General features: G+C 40.2%; 2 protein-coding genes across 2 annotated transcripts; one reads left to right on the top strand and one right to left on the bottom strand.

The window, feature by feature from the left end:
• Positions 1-5,870: 5,870 nt before the first annotated feature.
• Positions 5,871-6,632, top strand: lepa (leptin a). Its single transcript, XM_041030397.1, has 2 exons — positions 5,871-6,029; positions 6,312-6,632. The coding sequence occupies exons 1-2, from the start codon at positions 5,874-5,876 to the stop codon at positions 6,630-6,632; spliced, it is 477 nt and encodes a 158-aa protein (XP_040886331.1). The 5' UTR covers positions 5,871-5,873.
• Positions 6,633-8,232: 1,600 nt separating this feature from the next.
• Positions 8,233-13,719, bottom strand: LOC121176249. Its single transcript, XM_041030273.1, has 3 exons — positions 13,596-13,719; positions 11,657-12,237; positions 8,233-11,228 (listed from the first exon to the last, which is right to left on the bottom strand). The coding sequence occupies exons 1-3, from the start codon at positions 13,616-13,618 to the stop codon at positions 10,867-10,869; spliced, it is 966 nt and encodes a 321-aa protein (XP_040886207.1). The 5' UTR covers positions 13,619-13,719; the 3' UTR covers positions 8,233-10,866.
• Positions 13,720-19,021: the final 5,302 nt, after the last annotated feature.

The following is a 19,021-nucleotide window of genomic DNA, read 5'->3' as shown; positions in this document are numbered from 1 at the left end:
TTTCCTTCTATTTTTGGCCGAACACCATCCTTTTGCATTAACAGTGAAGGTAGATGTGTATCGTTATTTTTTTCTCACATGGTTATAAAAACCAGCCACTAATAGGTTGCCCTTGTGCATTTGTGTGCACGTTTTCAGTGATTTTGCATCATCGCTGATCAGTGGATTAACAAAGCATTATGTCATGTGTCTTATAAGACTATCTGTTATGAATAGAGTCTAATCACCAGACCAGAGATTTATAGAATTACCTCTAGAAACAGCATAAAAAGGATGTGCACAGTGAACAAATGAGCTGAGGGAAAGGAGACATGTAGCTCTGAGCCTTTGACGTGCTATGTGTTATATAAACGTGATTATTTATCCAAACCCATGAGCCTTCACAATGTGGTTTTTGTACATCAAAACCTGAGGCAGTTTTTGCTTCTCGTGCGCTCACGAGGACACTTCACTTACGCAGAACATGTGACTTCGCTCAGTGAGCATTTCCTGTGCATGTGTATGTACTGTACATACGGTGCATATAGCGGTCAACCACAATGAAGAGAACATGTTGAGTGAGATTATGCGGATGTGTCGTGTCCCTCATCGTAATGGCAGCGATAATCTCGTTCTATCTCAGCACTCTTTTACTCTGTTCACACTCTCTCTCTCTCTGATTTTATATGATTTCCTGTTCTCCTGAACATGTCTGTGCTTGTATGGTCATCCATGTTTAGTTTTGTTTTATTTAAAGTCACTTGCCTTTTTTTTGTTGTGGCTTTTTAAATAAAGATGAAATAAAACTAAGACTGTACTGTCTTGTTGTTTGCCCAATATACTATAAACAATATAAATCTTCCTTTGGGATTGACTGCAAATGTTTCAGTACTTTGTGTGTGTCTGCAGTGCCAAGTGTGCATTTTTTGGAAGATACACATACTAAATATGACTAAATACTAAACTGCACTGTTACAAACGTTGCAATTATAATTTGTCAGTGATTTCCAATTCTCTTTTTAAGAACTGCTTTACGAGAATTGGTTTAACAAAAAGTGGTTTAACAAAAATCCAGCTCCTAAAATATTAAGCTCAAATACACTGAAGCAAATCATAAAAGAATAACACTGTGATTATTTGTGTCTAAGAGTATTAAACACTATACAGTTCAATAACTAAACTAAATCACAGACTCTTCCTTCCTCGTGGGTGGCAACAGTATCACGCAGACTAATACGAGTGGCATATTTTCCACTAGACTAGGCCCCTGCATTCATTAATTGACCTAACAAATCTCTGACTGACCTTCAGATTGGAGCTAGAGATTCCCAGTTAAATCAAGTCTGTGGCCCACGATTTGTGTCACACATCGCCCTGGGAAATAGGCCAGTGCCTCATCCATGTCACAGGGACGTGGGTTGGTGGATGCACTTTTGCTCCTCTCCCACTTGTAATGGGGAAAATTAAATTGGTAACCACAGGCCTCATTTTACTGTACAACATCTATTTTCAGTCTCTGTTGCTCCACGTAAATTGGTTAAAAATTAAATGTTTGGACAGAAGAAGTCAATTTTTTACGTCTTTACAATGATAAAACATTTTAAAAGACTTTCAGTGATACAAACAGTGCAGACTAAAAGAGACGCAAAGCATTATGGTATGGATGAGAAACTAATCAAATCAGATAGAAGGGATAAACAGAAGTTGCCAGCTGCAACAAGATAAGCACAAATGTTTAAACATTTAAAGGAAGAGACTAGTCTGAGAGAGTCAAGGAGAATAAAATATTTAATAAAACCACTGGGAACCTCTGGGATACACTACATGAAAATACTTGCTGAAGATCTATTGTATAATCAATAAAGATCCATAATAATTCAAGGTCTTAAATGTGTGATTTCTGAGAGGATGCATTTCATAGGAGATTCTTTAAGGTTTGTCTTAAAAGGAAATGAAGGAAAAGTCAAACAATGCTGAGACGTGCTGAACACAAACTGACAAACTGCTCCTCAGTTAAATCTCTGGGTGACTGTAGCCCTCCAGAGGATGTTTTGAGAACTGCAACCAAGAATACTCAGCAGCTCCAACACACAGACAAACAGAAGACTGTTCAAAAAAGGAACTGAATCAAATTCAAAAAGAATTCCAGTAAAGTTTCTACAAGTCTCAGCGGGAAACTGAATGCTTTTATAACAAGTTTATTAAGTTAAATTATCAAATTCATACTGGTAGTCTCCTCCCTATGAGGCGCTCACACCAAAGTTACGGTAAAAAGTGTTAAACATGGAAAATTTAACGCCTCATTTGGTGTAACACAATATGCTGTCTGAGGACATGTTTGTTATTCTTGGCTTTCGGTCTTCCAAAGATCTGGTCTGTGTTTTAGTTCTCGGTCCTGGTGTTTTTGCCAAGCACTGCCGAGTATTTTGTTTCGACTCAACGATGTGATTAAATTTAATTGCCAAAAGCCTGCTTATAAAAGAGATTTGAAGTGACTTGAGTGGATTCAGCAGAAAATAAATCTTGTTCCAGTCATTCATGGTGCTGGTAGGGACTGGCAACCTTATTGTGTTTTTATTCAGGCCACTGGAGATGACGCAAAAAAAAAGAAGTCAGGCAGAAGTTTTGGTAGATGTGTCATTACTTTCAAGAGCAACAAACTCTTTATATTACAGTAATGGTTAAAACATCACCACAAGTGGTGCGGTCAGCAGTTTTCTGCAGTTGTATTTGTCTTATATCCCTGGATTTAAAAGGAGTTATGTGAAATGTATTCAAACAGCACATGATTCTGGTGACGTTAGGCAAACAGTGAAAGAAATATACAGCAGGAGCATTTATGTAGGCTACAGGACAAAGAATGTTGTCACATTAGTTGGATAAAATTATAAATACACATGGCAGAATGACAATCCCTGTCATACGGTTAGTGTGGCTAAAAATAAAATAAAACTATTTTTTATAAAATAACCATGTTTTTTTTTTTAACTTTACAAGATTCCAAGAAAAACATGCAGCTTTGATGTTTCAGACCTTAACTTTTAGATAAATCTGTTGTGACGTCTGCTCCTTGAGTCTACTATTCACTCATTCTCTTAGTCATGCGTATTAAACCACAACTATTTCCTGTGCAGACAAGGCATTGCTTACACTACTGGCTCCCAGTGACAGTGGTGCACTGAGAAATGTTTTCACCAGAAGGGGGTTCAGTTGGTGATGAAAAGGTGGCCATATGCCACGTCAGCTTACTGGAATTGAACAAAGCAGATATTCCAATAAATCGCTCCTCCCCAGTTTCCATTTTTGACTCCCTGTATCATCTACTTCAGACGCAAAGTATTTCCATCTGCGTCAGATTCTGTCAGTTTGTGTGCTGTATCCTGACTGGATGGACAAAACAGTCTGTTTTGGCAAGGTACATTTGGCAGCTCAACAGAATCATTAATTAAAGTTCTGGGAATCTTGTGCCACTGGGTTCGCCAACTACAGAACAAGGTCTCAATTAGTACTGAGATTCAGCGGGAGACGGATGCACAACGACAGGGTTGAGAAAGATGAGTTTGTGAAAAGAATGAAGCAGAGGAATCAGTTTACTGGAAAAGTTCATGTAACTGCTGTCTATAATTCATGCACCACCCTGTCTGCAGAGGAATAATGTTTCTTTTTTTTAATTTAGCTTAAACATCCAACTGTAAACTGTAAACTTGTTCCACCTCTTCAGTAAATCTGTCAGCCTAAGAAATAGGTCAGTACATTTACCATAATTCTTAACAACCAAGGAGTCTCCACTGCCGATTGAAGGGGGACCCAACCTGCAAAGCACAAAATGTCTGCAAGGGTTTAATTTTGCAATCAAACTAAGAACGAGCGTCACCACACACTACAGAATAACCACAAATGACCATAGCAGGGATTTCCTCTGCATGAAGAAGGAGGGTACATCCTCCAAAAGCTGTAACTAAAACTTTTGAATGAGAACAAGAACAGCTTAAGGACAGGTTACCTCCCTGACTGAGGGATTCCACACATGTAAGTGTGTTTTGGAATATGGGAAGCATGCAAAGCATGTGCGTTTCTGCGTTAGTGTGTCGTCAACTTGAAAACAAGGCCGACTGATCAGTTCCATTGTCTAAATGTTTGCCTTTATGCTACTAGGGGTGAATTTCAGCTTCATTCATACATTTCCAGCTTTTCTTTTCATTTCAACATTTTCCACTTTAAAACCTGAGTGTAAAAAGCTACAACATTCCCGTGCTTTCAGTTCTGAGGAGAATTTTCCTCTCGGCCTCTTTTTATTTTTCTCAGTGTCCCTACAAACAAAGTGTTTGGTGACACTGAGAAAGTGCTTAATAACACTGTTAACTGCCCCCTTCTGAACCTGAGGAGAAAAACTGCATTTGCCCTAAAGACTTTGGATTTTCTAACTCGGCTGATTTTCTAACACTGCAAAGCCAGATTGGGCCTCCTGGGGGGAGCGAGGTGCGTGTTTATAAATTAAGCTGAAAGCTGGTCCCTCTTGTTTTCCTAGGGTTTGGGTTTCCCCTCATTTTCACCAGGACAAGGCCAAACGAGAACCTTGATGCGGTCTTAAGTGGCATCCACAACCTGAGTATACACGATTCCGTTGCTGGCCACAACAAGGGAACTCCAGCTGGGGAAACACCGATTTAAGATAGACAAAGAGGAACATTCCTGCAGCGTGCAGTAAAATGGAGGATGTAATCTCCTCCGCACGTACAGTAATTACATATACACACACACACACACTCGCAAACTTGGTGGCTGGAGCATCAGGCCGTCAGACAGAACTCGAAAAACACCTCCGGAAACCACCACAGTTTATGAACAACGTGTGTGCCATTATTATGTTTCCATTTTTAGCCTGTTGCTGCCTCTTTTACTTCTAACAACAATAATAAAAACAGGTAGAGAACGTCACAGGCTCCACATTCCAGCAGAGAAAACAATGTTCATGGTTCTTCATTCCACGTATGTCTCAAAAATGAGATCACTGCTTTCAAAGACACGTGTAAAGAAAATAAGAGGACTGTTAAAGGTGACAGGCAACAAGATGATGACTCACCGCCTTTATTTTGAATTACACGATGGCCAGTTTCTCATGTAATATTACAATGCACCTCACCTATGTATAAAATGGTATTACATATACATACTGTGTTTCACTGTTCTTTTCTTCTCTGCCTTATTATCTGTTTCTTTGCTTACTTGTGCACATGGGTATTAGTGGGTTTGCACTGCATGGTGCCAGCTCAACTACCGTCTACCTACACATTTTCCAGTACTTAAAAGTTAAGATTTATATGGTAACATCAAAAACAGGCTTACACCAGCAGACACGCATGCATCAACTGAAATAATCTTAGAGGAAAACAAAAGTAAGAACACGGGATGTGTGCGAGTTCCAAGTGACTGAGTCAGAAGGATGTGATCTATCTTTTTTTCATGGCATGTAGCGTGAATTTCCTGCATAATCAGAGCATGTTGAGAAGTTGACCTGTAAGGGTCAGGCTCAGGTTTGAGTCGGGGGGGAGGAGAGAGGAGGGGAATGGACCCAGGCGAGACTCGAGTTCAGAGCAGACTATTTAAATGGGGGAAACCTGCAAAGAGGCATGTGTCATCTCTCTGTCATTCAGTGGTACAGGAGCACAGCGACAAGTCCAGTAACACAGGTAAGACTATTATTATTTTTACAGTATAAGAGGATATTGTGGTGGAGACAGAAATGATGATAGTAATATCAGTAATACTCCACAATATTTTAATGAGAAAAAAAATTACTGCAAAAGAAAAGCTTTAATATAACTGTTAGTAAGTGAGCAATTTTCTATCTATCATTAACACAACTGATTTACTTCTTTCTTTTTTTTTTTAGGATGCACATCCTTCTGGCCCTTCTCTATGTCTCTCTCGTGGCGGCTCCTGGTTGCACAAGTCTTCCCGCAAAGGGAGAATCCATCAGAAATACCATACACAACATAATAAACATTGCTCAGATAACCCTGGTCCACATTAAGAAAGTCAGGACAAAGGTATGCACATTATTTCATTTAAGCATGATTTACCATTCTTACAGTTTACAGTGCAGTCTAATCAGTGTGTTTTAAGGTTTAAGTGTAGGGTGTCTATCCTCTTCTTTCTTCTTTTTTTCAGTATTGGGTAAAAGATTTTTTTTCATCATAATTTCTCTTATCTGCTTTGCAAGAACAAGTTTAACTTGAGGCTCATTTTTTTTTCTTCATTGAGGTTCAAATATTCTCTGTCAAACTAAGCTACATAATGAAATACCGAACACGTTTTTTTCTTTTCCTCAGTTGCCGGTACCTCCACAGGCAGAAGTCACCAGTTATTCCATTGAGGGACTAACTGGTATCAGCCATGACCTTGGACTTTTGGATAATGAACTGCAGAGCCCTTTCACAGAGCTCCTCAGCCAGATCCAGGCTGATGTCTCCAGCTTGGAGGGAAGGGTGCGCTCCCTCGCCCTGACGATGGACTGTCCCATCCACCCCAGACCCAGCGGAGAGACCGGAGACAATTTGTTCCCGGACAGTCACCTCTACCTGACTCTGACAAAGGTGCAGCACTATCTGGAAAAGTTGCTTCTCAACAAGGACAAACTCAAGGTCTGTTGAGAAATCTACTCTTATATCACACATATGCCAAGTCTTGCCATAATGCAAATATACAAAGGCTTATTTGCACAAATAGCTCAGTGTAGTCAGCCGTGTCTTTTCTCTTTGCACATACTATTTTTACAGATGTTCTGTAAGTTTTTTGGTCACATAGTGAAGAAAAGCACATGAATAACATGTTATGATTAATTCTCATTACTCAAACGATAATGTTCTCTCTCCGGCTGCAAAATAGTTTGTATGTAATCCAAGTAGCTTTTGAGGTGCATAGTTTTAATGTTTGCACAACAATATAATGAATAATAATATTTAAATATTTTAATACTATTTTAATAGTTTTAATGTTTAAAAAAATAAATACATAAAGTAACAGATGTTTCTTTGGGTATGGTTTACAATTGAAAACTCGTGTTGTATGTTGGTGTGGGTATTCTATTGTGTGCAAGCTTTTTTAAGGAAAAGTATGGAAGCTATTTGATGAATGTGCAATGATGAAGTGTACTGTTTACTGTAATATTTTACAGAGCAGAAACATTAAGCTTACAACAGAAAGCTACAGAATGTGAGACTTTTTAGCTGAAATGTCATTTGTCATATTAAACTTTGCAATAAAGATTTTTTTTTTTGTTCTTTTACTTGTGTGTGAAAGTAAATCTGTTCTCAAAATCTGGTCAACCAAACAAAATTTCACCCAGGGAAGAAATAAAAATGGCAAATACAAATGGCGTTTTAAAATAAATATTAATATGCTTTGTAAATCTAAATGTGAAAAGATCAATATAAAAATTGATTAATTGATTAAACCCAATCTTCAACTCAATCTGTTTTCTAAAATAAAATTCATGAAGAATTATATCAAAAGTGTAAATTTTAATTATTAATTATTATTTTAATATCATGCGTATGTTACAGAAAAACAATGTACCATGCTAAACACAAAATTCAGTCAGATTTTAGCTTTGCTGTGAGAAAGGTAGCCACCTAAAACACAGATTAACCAAATGCAAGACCTTTATATTTAGATTTTTTTTTTAAATGGACTGAACTATTTTATATCTGTTCATTTTTTAAATTAGCTTAGATATATTGATTTTTAAATCCACAGTTAAATTAAAAAAAAAATGAATAAATCATTACTCTGGGGAGAGTAGGTTAATACAGAGGGCAACAGTTCGGCAGTGTGGCAAAGCACAAGAATGTGGCATTAAAGTTTGAACCCTGACTCGCACAAAAACACACACACACACACACAGATACTAATATAGTGCAGAGCGGCCTCACGGCTCACTGAGGTGAGTACAGTGAGGAGAATGGAGCACTCAAAGGTGCATTTTAAGCTTTTATACATGTTTAAACAAAGAATATTATCACTAACGTTCAGTGGTAATGTTCATCAGACTAAAATGGAGGGAAAATGATTTATGAAAAGATTCATTTAGAAAGAAGCATCGGAGCCGAGGACAGTTAGTCATTGTGCTCTACATTTTGCACATACGGGAGTGAAAATATCGACACTGGTGATTGTTTTGGTGAGAATACTTAATCAAAATGAGCTCAAAAATCCACAACTCACAATCTAAAGTAAATACTCTTGCTGCGGTCTCTTCACTTTTTTTTTTTTCCTGTTACAGTAAAAGTTTTTTGGGAGCCATTTTTCTCCTTATACAAACCGAAGGTCTACGAACACAGGATTTTCTAAGCTGCACAGATTGTAAAGTCCAATGATCTAAATTTTTGATTTGTGATTTTGGGCTATATGAGTTAAACTGACTTGACAACTAACAGGGTGCATTTTATGGCATAAAAAAAAAATACTTCACAACTCTTCAAAACAGATAATAATGATCAATCAGGTATTTTTTTAGACACAAAAAATTAGATAACTCAAAATGTACTCAAAACAACCAGATCCTGATGAGAATCCATTAGACAGAATTCCCGTTTCTCCTATTTGACTCTAAAGTGTAGCTCTCAAAACTCTATTATTCATTCCCATCACCATGCAGAGCGGCCTTGTGACACATGCACAGCTGTAAAGTATTACAGCACGGCGAATACCTCATCCCTCATGTATAAGACACACAGAGGTGAGTACAGTAAACGACAAAGCTGCATTTTATACTTTACTACATGTTTGAGCAAAAGCACATCAGGATTGAAATGTTTTTTTTAAATAATGGAATCGTGAATATTAAGCAATGAGCATCACACATTAATTCAAATTAAAATGGAAAGAAAAAAATTAAAAGATTCATAGAGAGAAGCATCTATGCCAAAGAGGGTAAGTCAACGCTCTACATTCCACTCACTGGGAAATTGGCATTAACGCATTCAGTATAGCTACAAAACGTAGCTACGCAGTCACACTGTATGGTATTTATGGTATCTGTAAAAATCTGCACATATCCATGTCCAAGTAATAATGTTTTATTACTTGTTTTGTTCTTCCTGGGTACCCACTCTTACAGGGGAAATTAAACTAAACCTGTTTTTATTACTCAGTGACTTTATACCCCTCTGCCTTTTATTGTATTGGGGGGGAATAAATAATCAAAATGAGCTAAAAACCCACAATTCGCCAATTACAGTACATGTTCTTCCTGAGGTTTCTGGGGGCGTTTTCAGTCAAGCCTCTACAGCTACCTCTTCCTATCAAACAGCACAACAGACACGTCTGACAGTCTCTGACCTTTCTTCTGTGTGCGGTGTCTGCCATGTTTTCTCACTTCCTGCTTTCTGCTCTCTTGCGTAGAGATTTGCCAACAAAGCCCCTACAGCTGACCTCCCCTGGGAGAACCTTTGGTTTCCAACCATGCTCCTTGCACTGTATACTTCAGCTTTTTACTCCCACAGTACAGTCAGCTCCACAAAATACACAACACGCTGAGTATGTGACCACAACACAAGTTCAGGGGCCTGGACCACGAAGAGAGATTAGTACAGTTAGTCAGCTCTCTTGGGGCTTAACTAAGGTTTCCTGGTAACATGCTGCACGGCTAACTGGCTCCGGAGGAAGGTAACTTCAGAGGATCAGATTAAAACCTGTCAGCAGACTGACTACTGATCAGATCACTGGAAAAATGGAGTCATCATTTCTACAGGATCCTGAAAGGGATAAAAGAGTTTACAATAAAGTGACATAGTTATGGACAGATTTTTTTTTTTTTTATAAATCAGTAGAATAATTTTTTTGATTCAGGCTTTCAGGTTTTAAAACAGAGCATGAAAAGACTTTGATATGATAATTGGAAATAAAAGCTATGCCCTCTTTCATTTTTCATTAGAAAAATAATTTGTACACCAATAATTATTTCCCATTACATTTCCCCTTTCATCTCATATCATATTAAGACTTTATTAAGCCACTCCTCCTCTGTCACATGCTTGTAGATGTTCACCCTCACAAACAAACAATAAACAGAAAACAAAAACAGAGGTGTTTTTGGTAACAATGCAATTCACATTTGAGGTCCAAAAGTTTTATTTTGGGCTCCATTTTGTGTGGAAACCAGGGGCCTGTACCGCGAAGCAAGATTAGAGGGCTTTCCAGCTGTCTTTGGGCTTAACTTAGGTTTTCTGGTAAAACAAACCTATTCTGAAACCTGTCACCAGCCTGACCAATCAGATCACAGGAAAAATATCACTTCACCATTTAATGACAGTTCATGCTCAGCTTTACTTTAAAATTTGGAAATGATTGCTGGTGTATCAACGGCTACTTGGTACTACTTGCTATAACTGATTTTACCCACGTATATGCTCATATCAAGTACTTCATTCACGGTTCTGACGATGCTGCTTGTAATTAACAATGCTGCCTCTTTCATATGAAAATACTTGTGGCTGGACAAGTAAACCCAGAGTTAATATTACGTAACATAACCAGTTAATAACAGCTCTGTGATACAGGCTCAGTGAAGGCTCAGTGAAGCCAAATAACCCCAGGAGAGGCAGAGTTGAAGCTGCTCTGTGGTACAGGCCCCAGATCTCTGGTACTAAGAGTAACAGGAGTTAATAAGCAAACACTTCCTGTGCAAAACAAGCATCGCATGGCATAACCTCCACAATAATAAATTAGATACTGGATATCACTTAAAATATGTAGCCTTGCTTAAAATCAGTTAATAATGCCACAGCTGAGATAAATAATTTAAGTGTCTTCTCTTTGAAGTCATAAATAAAATCATAGTGCATCTTGCAGGTTTCAAATTCAGTATCAGGCTCCTCTAACAGTTCACATTTTCACTTCGAGGGAGGAAATCGGCAGTGACTTCAAGAACTTTTCCAGCGTAGAGAGATAGTCTTGTGGGTGGCATCGCATGTGTGCCGCATGTATCGACTCCTTCCACTTCCTGCTCTCCACCGCCATGCCTCTCTTCCTCCAGCGGTCAATCAGCTTTTCCATGACAGCTGGGCTGCACAGGGCATCGTTCTCACTGAAGAAGAAGAGGGCGGGTGCAGTGATCGGGCTGTTTTGGAAAACCTGGATGCTGTGGTCGTAGAAGTCCGCTGTGTGGGTTTTGAAGAGCCAGAAGTAAAGCATGGCTGTGTTTTTGACGAAGCTCTCTAAACGTGGCACCAGAGTCTTACCAAGGCCTGAACAGCAAGAACAGAACAAATAATTAAGAGTGTTAAAACTTTATACTTCAGTGTACAATTACAGATATACACAGTGCAATATACAGGCTGGGTATCAAACTTCAATTCCTTACAAGTCCTGAAGGAAATTTGCTTATAGGATTCTTATATTTATACATATTTACTATAATAATCTAATAATCTGTTGCAACAATTAGTCAATCAACATGAATTTAATCTGCAAATATTCGATCAATCATTTAAGACATTTTTGGAGAAAAAAAACATCACATGATAAAAAACTGTTTACAGCCACTGTCCTGGACTCCTGACAAACTGGAGCAGTAGGTCAGCAGCCTAATGAATTATTTAAAGATCTGACACACATATCCTACACAAAAGTAACCTGAGCCCCAGCAGGACTGTGGTGGATCACTCTCACTCACCTATCGCCATGTGCTCCAGACTGCCAACCACCAAGCTGTCATATATGTGCCCTATCACCCTCTGGGCCAGGCATGCATATTTTTTCGGTCTCTGAGCGATGTGGGTCAGTATCTGGGTAAAAGTGTAGCCTCCGATGGAGGAGGCATGGACCAGCACCGCCCTCCCTGAGAACTGAGGCTCCTCGAGAGTCTGCAAAACTTCCAATCCGTAGTCGAGCCCCCATCGAGGCCACAGGAAGTGCATTACACTGCTCTGGACCAGGAGGACATCCATGCCACGGTCCAGGTACAGGTCCCTGTACTTGGCCACTGCCCTTGGCTGGGCACCGAGCCAGGAGAAGAAAAGAAGAAGGGGACGGGAAGTGGAGGCAGAAGGATCTGCAGAGGAGGAGTCGCTCAGGGCTGAGGGTGATATGGGGCAAAGAGCGGTGGTGGTGGTTTGAGAATCTTTGGCAGGATGTGTCTGGTCCCCTGCCTCTGAGAATGGAGTGTAATAATAAGTTATGCCATTCCTGATCCTCCTGGTAACGAACCTCCCTCCGCTGACCTGTTCAGACATGGTCACATCAGTCCTGAAAAGACTAGAACAAATAACAAGCCAGTCAGATTTAAAATTGACACAGGACTAAAATGGTTTATATGGCATAAGCATAAAAAATGTGAGGTTTTATTTATGTGAAGATTTCACCAAACATCCTCCTGAGACCCAGAAAATTTAAACCTGGACACTGCAGTTATTTTTAGAGAATCCAAGTAAAGTTCTTTTTGTGGTGGACAACACACAGATACCAGTTTCAGTTTCACCAAGCACAATTTGCTATTTATACAATCTTGCATTAAAAAACAGATGGCTATGTGCTTCTGACTTGGCACAAGGATTATCTGCGGAAGCTGGTCTTTCGGTGACTGTGAACAGTGTCCAAGAAGAAAACCATTGCTCACAAAACAGAATTAAACTTTGCCAAAGAACATGAAAAGAGGCCTGTTGGATCTTGGCAGCGTGTACTTTGGACAGATTAAATCAAAATAGATTTGTTCGGATCAGATGAGGCCGAGCGTGCTTGGCGTGGCCCTGGCCAGGACGACCACAGTGAATGCACAGTGCCGACCGATGGCACCATGAATACAGGTTTGTGCTGCATGAAAAGGCAACTCCCTGTCTCAAGAAGCTTGGAAGGAGAGGAATTTTCCAACATGACAATGATCCCAAACACTGCAAAAAAAAAAAATCAGTCGTGTCCCTGACTTGAACCCAGCAGATCACCTCTGGCGTATTTTAAAGAAGGGAGAACAGCATAACACCTCCAGCAAAAAAGCTGAAGAGAGACATCTGTGAAGAATGGCAGAACATCTCTCCACAGATTTGTGTGAGACCGGTATCATCCATGCCCTGGAGGATCGAATCAAAAAATAAAGGTGGACATATGCTTATATTTAAAAAAAAAAATAAATAAGAGGATGAAACCTGACTGATGAAGGCTGTGCTGACTTTTTGTTGCAATCAGTACAGTTGAACTAAACAGAGATTTGGTTTTCAAATTAATTGGCTTCATTCTTTTTCGCTTTCTCTTTTGTGATGAACTTCCCCTGAAAGCTTGACATTTCATCATCTGAAAGGCATGACATGATTGGCCTACTGGATTTTGGATGTTCGTGCCTCCCTCCTCCCCCTTCCCTCCCCCATTGGATCGCTATCTTATCTGGGGGAAAAAAGGGGGAAGGGGTGGATCAAGCTCCCGGGAATTAAGCTGAGCTTTATGATAACACACTTTCACTATGCAGTCTCCGAAGCAGGTGAAACTACAGCTATTTAAATTCATTACCGGGTCTCAGGAGGATAACTATACCCCAGCATCAGCCTGCAACATTTCGCATTCATGCAAGTTCCGCAAAACAGGTCACAAGCAAGAAGCGTCTAAACAACACGTCATTCATTTACCCTGAGAGCGGCAGATTTCCCATGCTGTGTCCGAGCGCGCCCTGCTCCTCCTGGCTGCCTGAAAATTGACTCGGATCCGCCAAAGTGTCGACTTCTCACAGCGCAGGGGAGCCTTGGATGTAGGATACCAGTAAGAGGAACTGACGACCGTGAGCCCGCCTCCTCGTTCCGCCGGCTCTCTCCTGCGGTCCTCCGTGAACGCGCAGCTTGCCCCTGCGACGGATGCGACGCTCGCTCCCGTAAAATTAATAATTGAAATAACGCAGGCGGAAATTTATCAGAGAAAAAAAATCGAGCGAAGCAGCAATGTGATACTGATAATAATTTATAATAATGATAATAATGATTTAAATAAAACTTGAGTTCTTAAAAATGTATTCTTTGGTTGATAGTTGTTGCATAGAAACACAAAGAGTTAATCCGGCCTAATATGGCCCAGTCATATATTTGATACCGCAGCTTAAACAGAGCTTATCGCCGACAACCGTCTGCTCTGACCTACTAATCAAACAAGTACATTTCAGTGCCACTAGATGGAGCCAGAGACTGGCATAGGCTCTTTGGTTTGCAGGAAGAAGACACTTGATCTCCTCAGTATGTGGAGCACTGTGCATTTGAACTTGTAGCCTATAATTGATATTGATTACTTAGAAAAAAAAAAAAGTAATGTGTGATGCATTTGGAATTATTGCAAACTTTGGGATCTCCACTAGAATGTAAGGTAAAGTTATGTGAGTTTGAATAAAGCTTGGCTGCACAGCAGGAGTTTACAGTGTTTTGGTTCGAAGGTGTATAAGATTAATAATAATAATCATTATCTTAAATATAATTTAGTTTTATTTGCATTAAACGTAAGAGTATTTTTCATTGCGCCTTTAAAACCCGCAAAATCGTCTCTGCTGACGCCACCATCAGTGTATCTCAGGGTGGCTCTCTGTAAATGTGGGCCGTGGTTGTCATGACAGTGTTGTGTGTAGGTGACTCTATAATGGCTGTCACAGTTGTGATCAGATCTTTCCATTCTTTCACATACAGACAGCAGAGGCAGTTTTAGGTCATCACATCCTCTCTCGCTCTCTCTTTTTTCCCTCTCCTCCTCTGGATCTATTTTCTGCAGCCGTTTTCACCTTCCCCCACCAACACACACGAACACACACACACACACATACACACACAGACACACGCCTTATATTTTCCAGCACTGCTGTTTTCTGTTTGACCTTCAATATGAGCACAGCGAGTATCTAGTATAATACTGGTATTTGTTTTGGGTTTGTTAAAGTGCACTGAGTGCCTTCTTGTGCGTGTTACTGTAATATCCTGTTATGTTGAAAATATAATAACCTTTCTTTAGAAAGCCTTTAAACATCTTATCAAGGATTCAAATCACTGTCTGGTGCCTCCTCACCTCTAAATAGTAGCAGTGCTACATATAGATGATAAACAGTGCAATGACAATCTGCACTATGAAACTACAGCGATATTAAAAATGGAAAACGGTAATGTGGAGTATAGATTTTCATCACTCGTCACTCATGTTAGCAAACAGCCGACACGTCTTTGATGAATATAGTAAATGATTCACTGTTCTATTAGCTCTGTTTATGTCTCAACCAAACACCTTAGCTCTCTGACAGCTAAATGCTCCATCATGCTCACCAGCATGTCGCTAACTTTGTCAGTGTGTTTGGTGCTGGGCAGGTAGAACAACGTGTAGCCGCCTGCTGTGGTCAGAAACACCAGAGTATTGAGACTGAACCAAAACCTTAATGTTTCAGGCCGTAAAAACCAAAACAATGAGTTGAAAGATGCTAAAACGCTTTGTAGAGCTCCTGCAGTCAAGTCGTAATTCTCCCTGTTTCATCCCTTTGAGCGTCTCCTTTCACATTACATGTAGTCAATTGATCCATTGTTAACATAAAATATTGATCTGAGCAGCTTTAACTTCTCTGGTTTGTGCTTGTTAATGATTTTATTTTGTGTCCAACAGAAAAGGCCTGAGACTGTCCTGTCTTTGCCTGGCTCAGCACGGTCACTTTCAGACTCAGTCAGGCAGAAAAATGTTTGAGTCCCACAAAAACATAACCCACGAGGCCCCCCAGGCCATGTGCTGGTCTCTACCCTACACGCCTGTACCTCAGTCTTATGTCATTCACTTCAACACCCCCCCTCCTCCCTGCTGATTTTCTATACATTCCCCTCATCCAGTCTCTCCCTCCCTGGAAAAGAAAGCCTCCATCACTCTCCCCTGACCTTCACTGCAAAGCTCCAAGACCCTCTCACCCGTCTCCCTTCTCAGCACCTCAGACCACCCCCTCACTGGTGCCACACAAACACCCCCAGCCTTTCCTTTTTGCATTGTTTCCATGTGGCCCCTATTGTCCGAGCAAAGAGAGGGAGCTGGGAGGGAGGGGAGTCAGTGAAGAAAAAGAGGGGAGGAGGGGAGAAAGGGGAGAATGTGCCCTCTCTGTTCTCTCTGGCAGGATGGGTCCACCCACATCAGGGTGTGGAAATTCCGTTGCAGCTTCCTGGTTTTTCTCCCGGTCTTTCCCTTTCACTCCTCTCACTCATCTCTGTCATATTTGCTCCAGGCATCACGTGTCTTCCTAACTTTTCACGCATACGATGACATTACACCAAACATGTGTGGGGCATTAAAACACTGGAGGATTTACTTCTGTGCTTGACTTTGTATGAGCACCTGGTAACAATGCCATTCAAGGCTAAATGATCAAAACAAAACCATTTAAAATTCAGATATTGGTGCTGTTTTTAAGCAAACTACAGTGTGAGGAGCAAGAATACAACCAGAACTAACTACAGGAAACATGAGGAAATTTGTAGTTTTATGGTTACTCATGCTTGGAAGGCGCAGCAAATCACAATGAACCAAGCGCACAACAGTCAGTTGTGCCTTTATCTGATTTTTTCATCTGTTCCTCAGTGATATTAACATCTGACGTTAGTAATGAATCCATCTGTTGTTCACAATCTTTGATTTGCTAGTAACTGTATTTTGCCAATCTTGATGAAGCAACTTTAGCGTTAGCTCTCTGCTTTCTTTTTTTTTGTCTGTCTTCCTCTTCCATCCATCCTCCTCCATCTTTCACCCTTCTCCATGTCATGGCTGTGATTTGCATTCATAACATGCTTAGAGGCTGTTGTAGCTCATGTGTGACACCAGTCATCTGACAGAGGAGCTTTTTCTATTCCATCAGTCTTCCTTACTGGTATGGGAACCGCGCTGGGTCCCCAGGAGGTGCTCGGAGCTGATGTATTAAATATACAGTCATTGATTACAGATGGCATGTGCACATCTCACTGGACCCAAACATCTGCACCATAATCCCATTTGAAACCTGTTGCTGTCATTTTGTGTTCTAATCAGTCTGTGATATAGTTAATTCAGGTGTTGTACCATGGGCAGAGAGAATACTTGTCTTGTAATATTAAACTGCACGAATGGTTAAAATTAGCTTAACCATGAGTTAATCTTACTGTTATGTAAAAAAAAAAAAAAAAAAAGATCTCACAAACAAATGGAGAATTATCACATAAGTCTGCGAGTCCCTTCAGCTCTGACTTCAGTCTCATGGCTCTCATCAGCACTGCTTCCAGCTGTTTTCCGTGATAAAGCTCCGACAAAGTCACGGTGCACTACCTGCCCGGCGCTAAATGGCAGACGACAACTAGCTGGTGAACACAGTGGAGCATTTAGAAGCTAAAGAGCCTGATATTTCCCTCGGGAGTCTGTGTTTACAATTTGTTGCTCTGAGTCCAAGAAGCCAAAATAAATAAAAATTATTAAAGCAGGTTTAAGGTGTGTTGATCCTGACTGTAAAGACATACCTGGAGGTGGTATAACTGCACACAAAGTGAAAAAAAAATTAGAAAGATATGAGCAGATGTGGGATGTTAAATCTGTATGACTCCACTTCATGAATGGACAGAAACAGGAGGACAAATAAGCGTCTGGAGGCTCATAGCATAAACAAGTGGAGCTTCTGGTAAGTTCTGGAAACAGACTGAGCTATCACACATACACAGACACACTATAGACACCCACACACACATACACACACACACACACACACACACACACAGCTGGTACATATTGTCAGCTAGGCAGAGCGAATGCCAATGCAAAGCAGTCTGCCTCCACCAAATCCACTCTAATGAAGTGAGCTGACAATTTGCTTCATGTGAGGTAAAAACTGATCATTCATGTCACACAAATGCTTCATCAAAGCCACAGAATTTAATACTCGAGCAATGTGAAGATGGCACATTATACATCCCACTGCCTTTCTGTCTCTCTCTCAAGTAAACGCAGAAGATTTGTCCACCAAGGTCAACTCCGATCCTCATCTAACAGCCCTAATCAGCCATATCAGATCTGCAGGGAAATCCGTCTGAGAACACACACACCCTTCATTCACACTCATACTCATATTCTACTGTGAGACTCAAAACATACACAGGGACGTCGTGTTGCATGTTAAGAGTTACCAAGTGTGTATTGGATTTCTCCCCCGGTCAGATTGTTTTTATGGATTTTTTTCAAAGGTCATATTTACACCATGACTGCTGCCGTTCCATATATCAAGATGTCGATTAATGACACGCCTCACTCTGCTTTTACTTTTGTGAATTATAGCATGCAGTGTGTAAAACGTGAGACATCATATACTAATATTCATAAACGTAGTCATATGGTGGCTGTAAGACATGTAACCCACTAGGCTCCCTAGGCCATGTTTTAAAATAAAAGCTAAATATACTTGAGTTTTAAAAGTTGCTGTTAGAAGATGCATTGTTTTTGTGACTAAAGGTTTTGAGAGATGTGGGGTCTTGACCTTGTAGTTGCTATAAAAAGACAGTGAAAAGATCCCGGGCGGGTTCTATATAGCTGGCAGAGCCAATAAACTATTGATAGACTCCATTGTTTTGCTTTTTTTTTCCCAGACAAAGAAATTTTCTTTGACCTCAACAATCCGCCATTGTCTGGCACTTTCCGTGTGCCGGAGCCAGCAGACTGTACAAGGATTTGCACGCACATACACAGACACACAATGATTTCTTAGCGTTATCTAAGGGATGGCGATCTGCTTCACAGTGTCCTCAAGACGCCAGCGAGATCCGCAAAAGCACGAAATGTCCCTTTAACACACTGAAGTCCACTGCCATTAGTCACACTGATAACACAGGAATATGTGTGAAGGGGCATGATACTCTCCACAAAGGTTATCTTGAAGAGGAAGAGTATTTGATGGCTTTGATGAGCTGGATTTGAAGCCAAACAACGTCACAGCAGAGACAATGAGAGTAAATAATCTATTTTTATCTTATTTTTTATTTTATTATATTTTTATCTAGCAATTATTTTATCAGTTATTTTCTTTATTACTTAATGAAATGTACCATTG

Source organism: Toxotes jaculatrix, chromosome 22 (assembly GCF_017976425.1).
Source record: "Toxotes jaculatrix isolate fToxJac2 chromosome 22, fToxJac2.pri, whole genome shotgun sequence".
NCBI lineage: Eukaryota > Metazoa > Chordata > Actinopteri > Toxotidae > Toxotes > Toxotes jaculatrix.
This window is presented reverse-complemented; position numbering and strand designations above follow the sequence as displayed.

Bases quoted from the DNA above. Each gene is read 5' to 3' on its own strand.
- lepa (XM_041030397.1), top strand. From the start codon at position 5,874: ATGCACATCCTTCTGGCCCTTCTCTATGTCTCTCTCGTGGCGGCTCCT. The intron at 6,030-6,311 runs GTATGCACATTA...TCTTTTCCTCAG, and splicing joins TTAAGAAAGTCAGGACAAAG to TTGCCGGTACCTCCACAGGC.
- LOC121176249 (XM_041030273.1), bottom strand. From the start codon at position 13,618: ATGGGAAATCTGCCGCTCTCAGG. The intron at 12,238-13,595 runs GTAAATGAATGA...TATTTGTTCTAG, and splicing joins GGAAATCTGCCGCTCTCAGG to TCTTTTCAGGACTGATGTGA. The intron at 11,229-11,656 runs GTGAGTGAGAGT...CTTGCTGTTCAG, and splicing joins TCTGGAGCACATGGCGATAG to GCCTTGGTAAGACTCTGGTG.